This window comes from Carassius auratus, chromosome 30 (genome assembly GCF_003368295.1).
Source record: "Carassius auratus strain Wakin chromosome 30, ASM336829v1, whole genome shotgun sequence".
Classification (NCBI taxonomy): Eukaryota; Metazoa; Chordata; class Actinopteri; order Cypriniformes; family Cyprinidae; genus Carassius; species Carassius auratus.
The window spans coordinates 7,393,910-7,413,151 of record NC_039272.1 but is presented as its reverse complement, the minus strand read 5'-3'; the positions used below and the strand labels follow the sequence as shown (position 1 = coordinate 7,413,151).

At 37.7% G+C, this 19,242-nt stretch overlaps 1 protein-coding gene across 1 annotated transcript; it reads right to left on the bottom strand.

Annotated features, from left to right (window-relative positions):
- Positions 1 to 501: 501 nt before the first annotated feature.
- On the bottom strand, positions 502 to 17,043 carry LOC113049051 (transmembrane protein 161B). The gene is made up of 12 exons (XM_026211081.1): positions 16,822 to 17,043; positions 11,951 to 12,054; positions 10,580 to 10,666; positions 8,190 to 8,287; positions 7,924 to 8,080; positions 6,040 to 6,191; positions 4,764 to 4,824; positions 4,516 to 4,656; positions 3,869 to 3,982; positions 2,625 to 2,799; positions 1,919 to 2,015; positions 502 to 1,831 (listed from the first exon to the last, which is right to left on the bottom strand). Exons 1-12 carry the CDS (start codon positions 16,822 to 16,824, stop codon positions 1,566 to 1,568), a joined length of 1,455 nt encoding a protein of 484 aa, XP_026066866.1. The 5' UTR covers positions 16,825 to 17,043; the 3' UTR covers positions 502 to 1,565.
- Between the last annotated feature and the right edge of the window lie 2,199 nt (positions 17,044 to 19,242).

Below are 19,242 nucleotides of genomic sequence, written 5' to 3'. Positions count from 1 at the left end.
GAAAATCAAAATAAGATAAAGTTTATATATAAACCTTCTATAGCTAAGTGTAAGACTAAAATTGCCTGCTGATGATTACCAAAAATTGTAAATGTTTCCAGCTAAAGTAAACTCCCCATTGCGTCCATCAATCTTCACAGCTTGATAATCAACAACAGAGGGAAAAAAATTGAATTCAGCATCTAACTGCCACATTGTTAACAAGTATTGATTGTATAGTGTGCTTTTGATAAAACTGGATGCTCCTTTGCAATATAAATATGCCTGGAGGTCCACAACACAGAATAAATTGGATTTCAAATTTAACTGGTATTTCTTAAAAGCCAAGGTCACGTCACATGTGGCTATTTATTCTTCACTAATAAAATAAAAAAAATTAAAAAAATTCAGGCAGGATCAATACATTCATTGTATGCGCACCTTCCAAAAGCTCCAAATGGAAGAAGAGAGTAAGACTTTTACAGTAGGTTAACACTAAAAACTAAAAAAATACTTCAGATATGCCCGTGTAGATTTTTTTTTTTGTAGTTGTAGTGCCAAAAAACTCACAATATTAAAGTGGACCTCGTAGACGTTTCTTTGTGATCGAGCTGCATGTTCTGCTTCGGCTCGTACTGTACCTCAGCATGTGTGCTTCTGATTTCCACCAGGAAGTACTGTACACACTCACAGGAGAGTACAAGCATACTTGGCACCTTCACATGAAACAAATCCAATCCTGTTCTTTGATGCATTACAGAAAATCAATAGACTCCATACAGAAACACGGAGCACGCTTACAGGACGCGTTTGATGTCACTGGACCCAAATTCAAAGTGAAACATCCGACCGGTTAAATGACAGGGAAGGGTATCAGAAGAGCGGAGTTTTTTGAGTTCGCTTTTATACTTGATCAAAATGCCCTTTTTAGATTTACTCACCAGCAGCAGGGGTCACTGGGAGCCTGCAGGCACTGATGTTAACACTCTCACACACGCACGCACACTTAAATTATCTCTCAGTCTTCTACAGTCAAACGTGAGAAGGCTGACTTCAGTCCCTCTGAAATGGACAAATAAATATACCTTCAACACACACTGTTCTCCTTGATCAGTCCCCTCACTACACTCTCCAAGCTTTACTAAAACATTTCTCCTCTTCCTTCACGGATCAGCAATGAAAACCTCCCCTAAAGCAGAAGCCCCTTTCTACTTTGGAGAAGTGAAACAACTTTAAAACACTATTTAAAAACAGTCATTCATTAGCATCATTTAAACTCTGAAGAAAAAAACAAAAAAGCAGAATGTCAACGACCATGAGTGATCCCTCGCTTTCAACCTTCTGGTGGTTCAAAGACGCCATCCCCTTTAAAATCAGCATTATTCTGAGGTCTCTTGCAGACGCCATCCTCTGTCCGTTGATGCTTTTGAATGTCACAATGATTGAATTGTTACCGTCGCTGTTTGTGTATTGGCTAGGTTAAAATAACGTGTCCACGGAGGAACCCAGCTGATATGGTTGGAGAAAAAGGGGAACGTTCCAGGGCCTCGTGTCGCACAGTTCAGTCGAACAAGCCCTTCACGATGCTATGCAGCCATCAGATACTGGTGGTAGAAGAGGCCGAAGAGAGAGGTGGAGAACAGGCACGCAGCAATCCACCAAGTGAAGAAGGACAGGAGCCCTCGAAAAAGCAAGGGGGAGAAAACCGTCCTCAGCCCCCCGAGAGCCATCGACAGCTGGGCCACACTTTGAGAGGCCTGCATTATGTCTTGCCCCACCTCCGCAGGGCTCGAGTCCTCATTTGACAGACACGGCAAATTCTCTTCAGGGTAAATCACCCACGAGTATCCACCTGGGGGTTAAAACAAGAGTCTGAAAAATTTGAGAAACCCTACCGGGGCAATTGAGAACGTGTCGAAAAGAACCTTAGTGCACTCACCTAAAGTCTTTAGCAGCAAAGTAGTGTGCAACAGCATCACCAGAGGTGCAACGTACTGAAGAGCTATTACACACAGGTAGTAAAAGACTCGGGCGACCTGCGTGAGGAAAAAACAAATTTGCAGTTAAAACATTTAGGCAAATTTGGTTCAAAACAAGCAGCTTGGCAGGAGAGCAGCTCATCAAACAGACTGGCTGAAACCATCGCTGGGAGCTTAAGTACAGCTGCAAGCGTATGATTCTGGAGCAGATGTAAGACCAGACACCCCTGCGACTCTACAGCCATTTGTGAGTCTCACTTATGGCTTGGAACATCAAACAGGCTCTTTTCCTCAGCTCCAGCTGTGGAGTGCTGTGGGTTTTGATCCTTGCGCTCCGCTAAACTCAAATAGCCTCCTCATTTTAGAGCTTTGAGGGCAACAAAGCCACGCAGTCCTTTTTCATACCGACATATTTCCACCTTTGAGGAATGTCGACACTGTAATGTAGGCGCCAAGAGTAGACGCCACAAGAGGGTCCCTGAGTGCATTTATTAACCAGAATTAGATCAAAGAAGAAAGAAATCACAAGAACAACCTATAAAGATGGGACACCTGGGATAGATGGGATATCAGGCTTAGAAGATGGCTTTGTATGCATCACAATAACTTGCATATTAATGTGATGACACATCTGTAAGAACAAGGTAGTGATAAGAGTCTACACACCATCTTTTGGAGGTCCACTGTACTAATGCGTCCCGCTTCCTTCTTCATCTGCAAGACGCCCTTCTGGGCCAGGTTAAGGTAGGCCTGGAGATGATGCCGCATCATGGCGAGTCTCAACACACACAGAAGCAGGATCACCCACAGACGCAATGTGTCGTATGTCTTCTCAGACATCCTGAAAACAGATGAACGGGTGACATCAGCCCAAACCCAAGTTGTGACTTGATGAGAATTTAAAATGTCTCACTTAAAAAAAAAAAAAAAATCCCTTTAAGTCAGCATAAAATGGCAATCACAAACCATTTTACTACTGCATTTATGAGTTTAACAAATATAGGGTGGAACGGGTAACACACACAAAAATGGAACTCAAATGAGAGTTTGTAGTGGATTGCCCGATGATTACTTCCCTTCCATAAATCTCAACAGCAACAACTTTTGAGGACAATTTATGACCAAAACGTGAAAACACACAAATTAAAACACACAATTGTAGAAAAAATTCTGCAGTGTATCTCTCAACCTAACTCTCAGTGTGGTGTAAGCAGATAATACAAAAACATATGATTGAGATTATACGAATTTGTTACCAGTAAGTGTGTATCGCTATTTATTAACATTAGTCAACCCTTCACAAAGTCAAACAAGGCCATTTATTTATTTTAACTTGAATATTGTGTTCCGATAAATAATCACATACACAATAAGTCCAGGAACACGTATTAAGTAGTGCTGTCAAAAGATTAATCTATAATTAGCGCTGATTATTTACTATTATTTACTATTTACTAGTGCGGTCAAACAATTAATAGCGATTAATTGCATCCAAAATAAAAGTTTCTGTTTACATATTATATTGGTGTGTACTGTATTATGTAAATATAAATACAAACACATGCATGTATATATTTCAGAAAAAAACATGCTGTTTATATATCAAATATTTTTAAATATAATATAAATTATATAGTATGAATAAAAATATAGACATTAATATTTTCAAAATATATACTGTATGTGCGTGTCTATATATAAATAATAAATATACACAGTACACACACACATATCGCGATTAATCGCTTGACAGCACTAGTATTAAGGAAATAATCAGCGCTAATGTTGCTAATGTTGACTTTAAAGTGCATTTGCTCAAGTGCAGATGCTCTTAAAGAAATTTAAAACAAGTTTAATAACAATTCAACATAAACTAGTAATGCAAAACAGAACTGTATAAAGATACTCACAAAGGCACACTATCTTTCCCAAATGTGGGATTTATTATGTAATCCTTTGTTATGGGCTTCACCCATAGCAGTACCATGATTAAGGGGGCCAAGAAGTTGATATGTAGCAAGGTCCTGAGGGATGGACACATAAAAACAACCAATTAGATAAGGTAACATCAGTATCAGTGGAGCAGTAAACATCAACTATCATAAAGTGTCACTGCTTTAAATATATCATTTCAGCTGTACAAGAAGCATAGCAGTAATCCAGGCCTAAAAGATGTCTAAATCTAAGCCCCATAGTGTCATGAGAGCAGGTATGGTGAGATGGCCACGCTGAAGAGGATTAGCTATGTGAGATGTGTAATGCTTAACCCCTCTTTTGTAACACAGTTACCCTAGAGCCCAATGCTTGCTGAAAATGTAGACCAGGTCCATACTAATCTGTTAATTTAGCAGGGATATAGTCAGACACTGATGGTCCACATGAATTAACATGGAAATAGTGCTAAGTGGTTAAATAAATAAAAAAAGTAACACACTGTCAAACTGTAAAGTCAAAGAAATACCCACAATTCAAGCGTTTAAAGTGACTACTAAAAGTTTCGATATAATAGTTATTATGAAAATGAGACATAATGAATTTGATTTTCTGAAACATTTACTGTGTGACTTTGCAGTTGTTTATTGTGAGGGCATCAATATGCATCTGGGCCAATCGCAGGCCAGGGAAGGTGAGAAAGGCTCCAATGAGAGCGCAGAGCAGAGCCAGGATCAGTTTAAAGGTCAGCTTGGATATAGGGCCCCTGTAGAGACAGAGGAAGAGAGCACAAGCCATCACATACACGCTTTAATCCCAACCCATAGAGACATCTACCATGGGTCTACCTCTACTACCAGCCATAATACTTACTGAGACTCGAGGCCTTGGTTCTCCAGAAACTGCACGGCACTTTCAGAAAAATTGGCAAAGCCTATGAAAAGGAGAAAAATGAGGACATGCAAATAAATTGGACATAGTTGGGGTGTGTGATACATGCAGTCTATAATAAAATAAATAAATAAAACAAAAACACACATTGAGAGTGCATTGCAATGCTGTTACAACACACATGAAATTCATTTTATACAGGGCCATCCCCCACTGTCTGGTTATTCTAACTGAATTTATTGATTAAATGTTAAGAGTTTGACATAAAAGATGATGCATACATCTAATTAGGTTATAAAAAAAAAGGGGAATCCATACCTGATCCTGGAGGGTCACAGTGTCCTGCAGAGTTTAGCCTGGACGTTTCTAGGGGTTGGAACTAAACTCTGCAGGACACTGGCCCTTCCGGAGCAGGACTGGACACCCCGGTATACAATACAATAAGATCACTTCAAGGAAATCAGTTTAAGTCAAATATCACCTCATAATGAAAAAGGTCATTTTTGTCACTCATGCACAATATAAAGAATATAAAATGCTTTGGGAGTCAGCGGTCCATGACAGGGCTAAGATACCAGCACAGAAACACACTCAGCAAACTATTGTCTAGTTATTGTTGTTGACAAAATCAATTTCATCATATCATATCAATTTCAAAATCATACTTTTTTTTGTCAATATTACAAACTCCTGGTCATAGTCATAGTCTTGATTTTGGGCCCTGGTTACAGGGTCTATGGCTAGAAAATAGAATAGAAAAATCTTTTTTTTTTTTTAAATTGCAACATACTCCAGCGCCTAATGCATGGTCTAAATCATAACGCAAGAATAACAGCCTGACCCTCGCTAACAATAAGTGATTCAAATCAAAAAGACGAAAGTGGTCTGCAACATAAAAGCACAGCGACTGTCATGCACTGCCTAACAAGTTTCTACTTTAGTGGACAATTTTGTCAGAAATTTAACTAGGCAGCTAAAAGCTTTTCTTTTCTTTTCTGAATGTGGCCACACATTCCTGGGGTTAAGCGACATCCCGAACAAAAACATAAGGAACAAATATCTTCCCCACGTTTTTCTTGTGAGACTGGCTGGTGCTTGGGACTGTGACTGATGCGATACAAACATGCAAAGGAAAACAGCCAATGAATGTAGCTGGTATTAAATATTTCTACCAGAATGTGTTCATTTCAGACTATAAAAAAGTATTGGTTTATTACATACTGTAAAAACAAGAGAAAGCAACTTGACACTACTATACCTGTCTCAAGGCCAAATTCCAGGTAGTTCTCTGTGACAATAAGAATAGCCATAGCTTTCACAAAGAAGAAGGCGGCGAAGGTGATACAGAGGGAACGCTCACCGCCCTCCTCTAGTCTGAAGTAGTGAGCCGTGAGGGAGAAAAGGATCTTCCTGAGAGAAAATGAAGCTAAGGAACATATTCACAAAGGGCACATTAGACCAAACTGCTAGACAAAAATAACTGTAATGAGTAATTGAGGAAATATTTTAGATTATAATAACTTATACACTTGCCCCATTTTTTTGACACACTAGAACAACATATAGACCCTAAATTGGATTTCACCAGAATTTTCCTTTAACTGGCATTATTCTCATGGATCCCACATACAGCCTGTCTGTACTACTGAAGCTGGTTGGATTCTAATCTAATCTGATTGATTGATTCCTGGCTTACATGTCTCCTATTTAGTGTCACAAAGCTAATTTCCGTAAGGTGACAATTGACAAACAACAAATTTGAAAATAAAAAAATATGCCAAATGCAGAGAGAAAATGTCTAGCTGTGCCTCTGTGTTCCGATGCCTGTGTGTGCCCGTTTTGATTATACTGGTCTAGGGTCCATCATTCAACTTGTGGCTATGACGTGCAAATCTGCAAGGCAAGCGGACGGCCATCTGAGGAAACGTTTCAGTGACCATCACTTTGACAAGGCTATTTTCCCCACCACACACTTTCCACTGAGATCAGGCAAAAATGGCTCCTTCCTGTCCACATTCAGCCATTTGCACACATATAGACCTATCATCATCGTCATCATCTTCATCACCCTACCAGGCACCTTCCTTCCTTCCTCTCTTTTTTTCCCCAGGCAAATCAGTCCGGTGGGTCGTGAAAATTGGGCCTCCAATCTTGGGTGGCAGGCTGAGCTAGGTAAAGGGCAGTGGCGAGCGCAGGGAGATTGATCTCTGTGGACTGTGTTGGGGTTAATGTGTGTGATTTGGTCAGGCACTAGAAGGGGAAAGTAGCAGGTAAAAGGCAACAGGTGCAGCTTTCATCACTCATGGCTAGAATGTCCCTACACAGAGACTGTGAAAATTGAGCATCTCCACAATGGATGTCTGATATAAAGGCTGTTTTAACATTTAGGGAATATGGGCACGTTACTGAATAAAGTACTTTAAGGATCCTACTGTAGATCTGTTAAAATATCAAACAGCTCTGTAAGCTCACTAATGGTGTTTGCTAACGTTTCTCTTATAAATGCTCATATTTGTGACTAGCGAATTAAAAAAAGCAACTATGTGTTACATTATGGTGGCTAACCTCAAATCACCCTAATAGCTGCATGCTAATGTTAACTTGTTAATATTTTCACAAATAATATCACTAATATTCCTTCAGAAAATGCAGACGTCATGATTTCATGTTAACTATATGGCATATTTAAGTATTTTAAATTAAGTATTCTAAAAATAACAGAACTATTAAAATATTACTTGATTATTATTAATAATTTATATTACTTATATTTTAGATTTATTTAGAAGGCTAAAATGCGACAAACTAAAAATAATACTTGGTCTAATTACATTTACAATTTGAGGTCTGTAGTTTTTTATGATTTCTTTTTTTCTTTTTTGAAAGAAGTCTTTTACACTCACCGAGACTTTTGATTTAATTGATCTAAGATACAGTAAAACTGTAATATTGTTAAATATTATCACAATTTTAAACAATAGTTTTTCTTACTGACCCCAAATTACTGAATGACATTATACATCAGTTTTAAATTTCAGTTATTTGTCAACTATGCTAATAACAATACGATTTATTTGCAATGAAATATGAAAGAAATAATATTTCTCAGAGTATTTCAGTATTTCAAATTATAAAGGGATACATGACAAAGGCCAAGACCAGCAGGCTCCACACCACACTGATGTTCATCTCTCCACTTGGCTCTGCCACACAGAAGTAGAGCTCGGTGATGAGATACACCACAGTGGCAGCCACCGTGAAGTCCACCAGCCACTGGAACTCAGGAAAATAATGCAGAGCTAGACCAAAAAAAAAAAGAGAGAGATGATGTAGGAACCACACTTAGTAAGAAGATCCTTGAAGCTCAAGGATTCATTAAGTTTCATATGATGTCAACCAGTGAGTTACCGAGTGTGTCCACTTCTGCGATGCATTTAGTCTCCAGCTGAAGGTCGATGTCTTTGGGAATAGTCATCGGCTTGTTCTCCAAGTGCCCATTGTACTTCCTGAGAAGCAATGTGAACATAACCCATGTCATCGTGAACAATGAAACACAGATTAGCCTAAACTGAAATACACACATGCCCAAATTACCAAGGACATTCTGGGCCCAAAACTCAAATTGAGTGCTAGAGTGCTATTTTCTCCATTCACGTGCCAGGAGTGTTGCATAAATTGTATTAAAGTAGCTTTTTATTAATGCTTTTGAACATAACAGAATATACAAATACAACAGTTTTATTATTAGAAAGCACATCTTCCAAAGCACATTACTCAAACATATCTAGGCCAAACATAAATAAGAATAATTTGCATATTTTATTATATATATATATATATATATATATATATATATATATATATATATATATATATATATATATATATATATACTTTCAAAATGATAACAGATGCCATTTCAAGAACTAGCCATTATCATCTTCTGCTGCCCAGATAAGACAGAATTTATTCAGAAGCAACTGGACTCCTCGGTCCATTCATTTATGATGTTTCAGCACTCTTCTTGTAAGTGGCTTCAGTTGTAGGATGGTGGGGCTTCTATGGCATTTAAGTTAACCTCATCACATAATGCAATCTGTCACATGACTCATATTCCCTTCCTGGCCGTGTGAATTCAGATTGTTATGTGAAGTGGGATGTCATCTTCAGGGTGAGAAGTTCAGACGCTCCCAGGTTACATTTTAAAAGACACTTTAGTTTAATTTATTTAATTAATATTCAGCTATAAGTTGCATGGGATGTCACGGTTTAAGTCAATTACACTACAAAAAAAATGAGTTGTCATGTTGACTACTTACTCTTCACTTGAACAAATAAATGATACTACAATATAGGCTACAATGAATTAGCAATGAATCAGCTGCGACTAACCTGGAGAACAACGGAAATAGTGTCCTTTAAACTTTTATTTTAGTGAGAACACTTAAACATCAAATTATCATATTGAAATAATTTGTGAAGTGTTGCAATACAAATTGATAACACTTTATGTTTTCAGAATTACAACCTTTTACAATAGTTTGACCCTAAACAGAAATGTATTTTACATAAAGAAAAAGGAAACCATATATTGGCATCACTGAGTATCATCAAATCAAATGTAATATAATAAAGTGGTCAAACAATAATACATTCTCCTCATTAGGAGTGTTACTTATACATTAGTACTCAAACTATAAGATTTTTTAAAAATGTTTTTTTTTAAGTTTCTAATTCTTAACAAGGCTGTGTTTATTTCATTAAAACTATATAGTAATAACAATCATATTTATTCCTGATTTGCCATATTATATACAGTCATATTATATACTGATTTGCTGATTAAGAAACATTTATTACTATCGTTGAAAAGAGTTGTAATGCTTAAGACCATGAAACCATCAGACATTGGTTATCAGGATTATTTGATGAATCGAAATTCCAAATAAAAAGCTAAAAGTCTTTACAGTCACTTTTGATCGTTTGAACTTTCAGGGCCTTTAAATATGAACACTGAAGCTAAATCGATACAAATTTCATTTACTGATGAATGAAAGCAAAAGAAGCTAACTGAGAAGCAGGTGTCAACGTGTGGGATCTGCAGCTTTGCCCACGGGACAGCAGATATTTCACAGTCCTAACTGAGGGCTCGGTCTCTATTGGAAACCAAACACCAGAGTTTGCACATTTTACTGGGGATTAGAGGAGCCCTCCTCGCCACTGAGAAAAAAAATAAAGAGCTAAATCCACACAACGTTCAAATCAAACATATTTCCACCCAACTCTAAAGCTGTCTGCATGACAAAGAATAGAGAAATGAATGTCGGGCTCCGCTGGGAACGGTGGGATATTGGACAGGGGCAGAGGCCTTAGCGTGAACGGGTCTGGTATGCAAGCTTTCTCATCTGAACCTGAGATTCTTGGACTGCTCCTCGGGGTCTCTGTTGTTTACAAAGGTCAGTGTTCAGCACAAAAGCACTGTGGGCATGCTAGTCTCCCTGCTCTGGATTGCAGCATACCTGCCTGACCAAATGGCCCAAGAGCTCCCTGCTGAGCAAAAATGGGCTTTTGTCTGAGAACAGGAGGTTGCTATAATAGAGTTGACAGTCAAAACTAAGCTGCTAGACACAGGCTAGTCTACCTTCTCAGGGAATTAGCATTGTATGCATAGTCCACTGCAGAATATGGGCAACAAAAGCTGCTTGATTTTGACCATGTTGTGAAATCCACAACATGTTCTTTGATACACAAACTACGCACAAATTTAGAAGCACATCAACAGTGCCGCTGTGTTCTACCTGTCCTTCTTGCTCTTGCCTCCTTTCTGCTGTTTTCCAGCTAAAGTCCTCAGCTCATCTTCTGTGGGGTGCTGGTACCAGCGCAAACTGAAAAGACAAGAAGAAGTATATTACCATCACAGAAAACCTATACATACATACATACAGTACTGTTCAAGACTTCGGGGTTTCTAAAAAAAGTATCTTTTATTCAGCACTGTGAATTTATTTGATCAAAAATACAACTGATTTATTATTAAATATTATTGCTGTCTTCTTTTTAAGTATATATTTTCAGCAGCCTTTACTCCAGTCTTCAGTGGCACATGATCCTTCAGAAATCATTCTGATGTGCTGATTAGGAAACATTTCTTTTTATTACCTACACTGAAAAAGGTAGTACTGCTTAATATAAAAGGAAATATGCACCTGAAATGTTTTATCTGATATTATTTACTCTCAGTCATGGAGTTTCACACCTGTATGACTGACTTTCTTCCTCAGAACAGATAGAAAAGATATTCTGAAGAATGTTTTTATCCATACAATGAAAGTCAAATGGGTCTAAAACAACATGCGAGTCAACCTATTGACTTCCATCGCACGGACCACTTTCATAATTCTTTCATGGTGCCTTTGTGACCTTTTTTTCTTTTTTAAAGGTTGAAAGCTTTCGTCTGAATTCACTGTAACTCCATGGAAGTAACTCCAGCTTTCTGGATTTCTCCTTTTATGTTTCACTGAAGGCATACTGATGTGGAATGAGGGTTAATGATCACAGAATTTTTTTTTCCATGTAAACCGTTTCTGTCTTTAAACCGCTGTTTGATGGTAATAAAATTAGTGGATCTTTGGTGGCAAACATTTACCACAACCCCTTCAACTTTGTTTAGAAAGCGGCCTGTCACGAGCCCTGAGAGGACTGCACTGCTTTCAGTTGTGTTCTCATGTTTACTTCCTAATGAAAACTTGATTATGAAAGTCTCCTGGGCAACACTTCAAGCCCTGCACTCGAGCCAGAGTTTCCCCAAACTATTTTTACAGCCAAAAACAAGCACAGATGAATTATTAAAGCACATTTGGAAGAGTTGTTTACTCTAAACACATATGGCGCTAATTAAGAGGGGAAACAAGCGTGGCTTGTACTTTCGTTAGCGGTTCTCTTGGGTCCTAGAGCTTTTTGATGATACCCTTTGGTACTACTGAAACATCATAATGATGCATTTTTGATGGGCCCTTAATATGAACAATAAAACTGGATATGCTGTGTGCAAAGTGGAGCAGGATCTGTGCTTTGTGTTGTGAAGGCCGCCTTGTAGATTAAGATGGCGTTTTGGGCTGACCATCGAGAGGGATGCCAGAGCGGCACAGTGGGCTGGACTTCCTCATTACCTGCCACTGCAGAGGAGCCATCGTGCAAAAGAGTAGTGGGGTATGATCTTCTGAATCACGCTGGCCATTACCATGGTAACCACCAGCTGCACACTGATCACACCCTGAAGGGAAAGAGTGAAATATTAGAACACCTTCAGATCGCAGCAGCAAGAGCACAGAACAGCATTCAGACCGCTACAAACCCAGCAACTAACCTCAATTGCCAGAATATGGGATTTTTGAAACCAAACTAGCAAAATGTGAGGAAAAATGAGCATAAAACGACTCGAAATACTTGAAATTTTCCTGCAGACATGGATTTGAGAAAAAAAAGTGGAACGTCCACAGGGCAATGCATTTGGTGCAGCAAAGGTAATAACCTTCCCCAGTCAATCACCTACCAACTCTGTAATTGCCTTAAACACCCCAGCATCAAACTACAGCGTGGGAGGACTGCTGGCATCAATGGGCAATCTCCGCATCCAGGCGTGTAAGGCACAGTGTCCTGCCCCTATGTCGAGGAGACGGTGACGTGCATTCAAATGATCGCTGATCCGCACAAATTGCTATGTGCTTAGCTAGCCATTTCAAAACTCGCACAAAAGAAATTTACATGCCAACATGGCTGGAGTGACACTCAGGAACGCAGGAATCATGAATCAAATTGTACAGCAATTCAGTCACAAGACAGAAAACTAGAAAATGATCTGAACTATTCGGCTCTAACGTAAATTTGCATGGTTGACTTTGGAGCCTAATAATTATCAAGATATGTGATATATAATAGTCCTATGTTCTTGAAAAATCTAGCACAAAAGAGCACCTCAGGGATAGCCTAACAAAGCATTTTGCATGCACAAAATTAACACATCAAATGTGTTCATTTTAATTAACACAATTTATGGTAATATGACTAAAATATTTCTAGAAAATAAGCTGCACCTGACTACATGTCAGTCACACAGTTCAAAGTTGCATTGATGAGGGGAAAAAACAAGTTGGTTTGATATTTTATTATTCCATTCAGAAATAATATATATATATAAAATATCAGTTAATAAAATGAAACACTATAAAACATGTATTTCCCCTCACAACGGTATTCAGAACAGAAAAAGAAATTAACGATTGAAGTATAAAACAAACATAAATAATAGTGACATTCATTATAAACAACATTTATTATAAATGGCAAATTTATTTCGAGCAAAAATGAAGTTTACGGTATGTGGGTAATGTTATAAAAATAAACTTCGGCTCATGCACCGCCATCATTTGGCACAGATTTAAATATGAGTGCTTTGCACATTTGGCATGCTTGACGTTAATTGTATTATACAAATCACTTTGGAATACAAGTCACAGCACATTTCAAATGATAAAAAGCAACTTATATTCCCCAAAAATATATATCCCCCTTAAAGTTTGCAGAGGCCCAGTGGTGGACCCCACCCCCGACTGAAAATCACTGCAAAAATGTTTATTATCAATGAATTGTTTTTTTTTTTTTTTTACTGTATCTCTGGAAAATGCTTAACTTCCTTAGTCAAATAGATTCTCTGTACTCATTTCAACAATACCAAACTATTCCCAAAACAGGATCAACAGCTGTGATATTTAAGCACTGCTGCCATTTACTTCACAGTAAAACACTAAGTTTCCCAGCATCTCTTTCACTATAAAAGCTCACTAGGTGTGCAGTGCTAAAGCAGATCTTGCCATAAAATCTAAAATGTTATATTTCATTTATTTTATCCTGCTTTTCACCACTCCATCACAAATGCCACTACCGGCAAAGAAGCAGAGCAACACAATGACACAAAAGCTATAATGCTGTGGTCTGAAACACATGAAAAGCAGCAGAATGCTTCTTCTCACTGTTGGTTACAGGAATCTGTGAGAGAACACAAGCTGATGCCAGACTACACCGTTTCCCTCACTTCACCTGAAACAGACAGACAACCCATTGCCATGGGAAGTGGGAACTATACGGCCCAGAAGAATGAAAGTGAGACTGCCAAAAAATAAAAATTGTTATTAAGTTGAAGCAACGAATGTTATTCTTGGTAGGCTGGAAATTAAGTGTTCATTTAAATACGCAATTTTATAAAAGAGACAGTAACATGATAAAAGAGCTTAAGAAAATCATTAATATGAATAAATTATACTGTATTGACACATAAATTGAATTTTATTTAGAAAACATTATTTTACTAGTTTTTAGACTAGCCTTCTACTATTTTCTTTCATGAAGAACGAGCGGTTTTAAGTAGGAGTTAAAGGGGGGGTGAAATGCTCGTTTTCACTCAATATCCTGTTAATCTTGAGTACCTATAGAGTAGTACTGCATCCTTCATAACTCCAAATAGTCTTTAGTTTTATTATATTCATAAGAGAAAGATGGTCTGTACCGATTTTTCCCGGAAAAACACGACCGGCTGGAGGCGTGACGTGTGGGCGGAGCTAAAGAATCACGAGCGCCAGTAGGCTTTTGCGTTGAGAGCGTTTGGAAGCTGTGACATTACCGTGAGGAAAGCAGTTTTACTCACCGCATGCGGTTCCAACAGACGATCGTGACCCTTTTTCGTTGGGACTGCATTATCCTTAAGAAATAAACAATGTGCAAATCCGGCGTCAAACTGGGCCTTGTTTGTAAAACAAGCATCTTCGTTGATGCTCTGTAAAAATAAACTCCATCCACTGGTCCCTTAATGCTGTTTTTTTTTTTTTGGTAATCTGTGCAGGGTTGTCTTGCCCTGGCAACCAAAAACACACTCCTTTTGTGACATTTCGCGACGCTCTCGCTCTCAGTGAAGTCTGTTGTGCTCTCAGTGCTGTGCTATACGGGAGCGCGCGCTCTTCCGGCAGAAGTGCCCTTATAAGGAAATTCCGCTCCATCTAACGTCACACAGAGCCATACTCGAAAAGAACTTTCCGAAACTTGTGACAAACCAGAAGGAGTATTTTTGGAACAGAAATACTCCTTCAAACGTACAACTTAATTTTTGGAATTTTGTCCATGTTTAGCATGGGAATCCAACTCTTTAACAGTGTAAAAAACTTAGTATGCATGAAATAGCATTTCACCCCCCTTTAATTTTAGGGGTGGGTCTTGAAGGTAGAGTGATAAAACTAGTATACTCAAAAAAAAAAAAAAAAAGAAAATCATCACAAATGTGTCACATCCTGGACATTCTCCTTAAAAGCATGACTTAAAAAATGGGCCGCCTCCCTTGCTGGGGAAGTTTGATCCTTTAGTGTAAGTCACCATGAGAGGTTGGGGCAGGAGAGGTAATTGAAGCAGCATGGGACACTTATCTGCCTCACTGGCAGTGACCTGGACAGCACAGGGGCCAAATGAGCTCTGAGGGGGGCCGCTGAAGATAACCGGCAGGTCTAAGCTCAGTCACCAGATGAGATAATGGTCAAGAGGAGAATTGCTCTGGTAAATTATGGATTTTGAGCTCTTCAAAAACATCCAAATTTGAGATTTAGCAATTCATTTTCTTCAATTACCTATGTTTGCTGTGATATGTTGCAGATTATAACTGAACCAGGCACAAAGATGTTAATGCTAGTGTGAAAGAAACTGACATCAATCTAAAACTGATATAATAGTGTTATTATTAAATGATATATTAATTACATGACCTTCTCGCTATATTACCGTATACATTATACAATCTCCACTATGTGGCACCTCCAGTGGTCCAAAACTATATGTTCTGCTGAGAGTTAAACATTAATGAAGCCTTTACAGAAGTTATAATCATAGGGCCAAGAGTAGGAAGTGCGAGCACACAGCAGTATTTAAAGCTAAGTGCATCACATCAGTCATCATGATCAGGAACTTCTAATGCGAGGCTTCAAGGAAAACCTTTCAGTGTAGGTTTATTTAGGTATAATTTGGTATTTAAACCTGTGGCGTAGAGAATGACGTGTGTATTTTGTAAAACTTTTGCAATGACTCTTTCGCACTTTTAATAGCACCACATTAAATTGTGTCATCTGTTTCACTGGGACTGAGTGCTAAACGTACTGAAAGCAAAGTGCATAAATAATGCTCTGTAAAAACAATTGGGTTATCAACAGCTCTGCCCCAGATTACAGTTTTCATGTCCACTTGGGCCGAATATATCATGAAATATGTCATGTAAGCAGACGCAGTCAAATGCAAAGACTTTAAGTGTGGGAATTGGGACAGGCCCATAAGAGTTAAATCAGGATAGTTCACCTAAAAATGACAAATCTGTCAGCATTTAGTCACCCTTATGTTAAGCCAAACCTTTATGGCTTTCTTTCCACCGTGGAACATAAAACGAAATGTTATGCAAAATGTTTGTGACAGTCTCCATTCATTTTCATAGCACCGTTTCCATTCACTGAGAGTTAATGCTGAGCGAAGCATAACATCTCTTTATACAGTCAGAAATACATTTCACACAGGTTTGCAACTACTTGAGGCTGAGAGAGAAAATAATGATCAAATGTTAATTTTGATGCTTCTTCTGAGGGTAGGAGACCCCCCTGGTGTCTTCCTGTGGAGGGCATTCTGAGGTCAAAGGCTCACCTGTGCTCCAGGTGAGGACATCCTCCTGCTAACAAAACTATTATTTGATATTCGTCGAGTCCAGGACTTACAATTACCATTAAAATGGCATTACATTATTAAATAATTCTTAATTTCTGTTTAAAAGCCACGCATATTTTTACACCCACAGGATGCAATGGGCTCAATCTGTAAAGAAATGACTCCGATCTAGAAACATAACAGTGGCCATCTATCAGCAGAACGAGGAAAATAAATAAAACGTCCTCTCTATATGTCTTTAGTATGCATTAATGAAAACATGTCAGTAATGGTTCATTCAGAAGGTGTGCTCACTCACCATACTGATGCTGCAGTGCTGTCTCTGACTCTCTGAGGACCCCTGAGCGGAGATCCAGCGGCACGGAGCACATAAGCCTGTCTCGCGGTGCTGTTATTTCAGAGTAACGCTACTGTGTTGACAGATAAAATGAAGACCTAAACAAACACCCCACTGATCGAGCCGAGGATCCGCTATGTTTTCAACCGCTATAGAGGTCACGCTCAGACTCTCAGTACTGAGCTGCCACTGCCAGCCTGTGCGGCTTAATGATAGCAAGAGCTCCCTAACAACAACATGTTGTGCCACAGTAATATTTAGATTTTTATTATTTACACATATTGTCGTACATATCCACATTATTACGTATATTTGAAACGACAACGTTGTATTAGTCACATTTTTTAATCAGGCACTTCTTTGGACGACTTAAGTCTCTTGCAGGGCCCCCTTCACCGGAAATAGTGAAAGTAGCACATGTGACGTTTTCCTACCGGTGTTGTTATTTTGTTAACCCTGCACAGGACCGAAGAGCCGGGCTTTAAATTCAAACTAATACAATATTATTGTGCTACTGAGTGAAATCAGCGGGTATATTGCTAGTTGGAGATTCAGTGATAAAATATATTTTTAAATCTCAGACTTTACCCTCTTTCTTTTGTTTATTATTACATTATATAACATTCGTATTGCTATTTTTTTATTAATACATATTTACATATTTATTACTGAATATGTGAACAGCTTATGATTGATTCGCTTTTGATTAACAATAGGAAATATTTGCAACTGAACTGTTTTAGATTATTTTATTCATAAATAAAGTGCTAAAAACATTCTTGTAGTTTTCAAAAAGATGATGAGAATTGTGAAATGAGAAATGTGGACTCTGTTATTAATGTTATTTATTGCTTGATTGCGGTATATGGTTTATTTTACTTAATTTTAAGTTAATTACTCATCATCTATATACTGTATTTATTATCTAAAGTATATTGTATGTACTTTATCTTGGGATTTAATAATATCTTCATATTTTTGTGAAATGATTTCTGTAGAAAGACAATTAAGAGAATCAAATGCTGTTAAAAAGCATCACTGGAAGCACCTCTAGCAGTATTCTATTGGCAAATAGTCTTGATCTGTTTGACATGTAATAGCAGTAATGAAGAATGAGTAGGTGTGTCCACACTAGTGAGTGGTGTAGGGTAAATAGTGGCTCATCCCCGGTCATTATCACTGTGCACAGTAAACACATCTTCTTATCCTGTATTTACAAAAGACCTTTGTATGCATTTGTCTAACTGATGTTTTAAACCGTCAAATACAACTGGAGTGAATGCCTTGTGGTATGGTCTTATGTTTGCCTTTATATCACAATTAAGTGTTTTATTGCACTTTTCTAGTTGCTTTGTCGTCCCAGATGAAACGTAGCTTTTAAAACATGATTATCATTTTCCTACTGATCAAATCACATTTCAGTGCATTGACTGTGATCTTATTAGTTGTCTCCATTACCTTGAAACTAATTGGAAAATTTGAGTGTTGTAATAAGAGATGCTCGGTAGGTGCTGTGTGAACAGCAAACACACATTAAACCGATGGAGCTGGTGTAAACAGTGCTTTTGTGGTGAGCATTAACAGACCCATAGACCATCCGGCTGAAACCCATAATCTGAATGGTTTCATAACTGAAATGCTGACGGGCAAAGTACCTTTTTTCTGCCTCAGTTTCATTCATTTTAAAATTACGAGTGATGTGTTTAATTTTTTCCTTTTATATCACAAATTTTTATGTTGCAAGACATATCTGCAATGAGGTATCATCAGCCTATACATTCAAAACTCATATCTAAATATGGTACAGTACAATTTTTCAGGAAATTCTCATTCATCTTCCACTGGAAAACAAACAAATATTATTTAAACGTATTCTTTATTATGCCCCTATTGTCAAATAGTTTTTTTTTTTTTTTAACAGACGTAACAATGTCTTGATAACTGTGTGTGTGTGTGTGTGTGTGTGTGTGTGTGTGTGTGTGTTAATTAATTGTATAAATTAGTTTTGTTAAATATTCACGTTTTTTTATATATATATATATATATATATATATATATATATATATATATATATATATATATATATATATATATATATATATATATATATATATAAATTCTTCAAAAATATGACTCGGTAAATATATTTCCCCGTTGAGAATATACAATTTTCTTACAACAATATCTGGATTTTCAAATATAGTTGTTTAGGAACACACAGGATAAAACTTAATGTCCATTAAATAGTTAAAAGTCAGATGAATTAACTAAAAAATGGTTATGATAATTGAAATACACAAGTGGTGTTAATAAATGAATCCATCTATTTTATTATGTGTACAGTGCTGTGGGAAATTGCTTTCATTACTATCCCTGATGCAT

What these genes read in the sequence shown, in the direction of transcription:
- LOC113049051 (XM_026211081.1), bottom strand. An exon ending in GGAATTTGGCCTTGAGACAG is followed by an intron (nt 4,825 to 6,039) that starts GTATAGTAGTGT and finishes TCCTTTTCATAG; the next exon opens with GCTTTGCCAATTTTTCTGAA. An exon ending in CAGTGGACCTCCAAAAGATG is followed by an intron (nt 2,016 to 2,624) that starts GTGTGTAGACTC and finishes TTCCTCACGCAG; the next exon opens with GTCGCCCGAGTCTTTTACTA.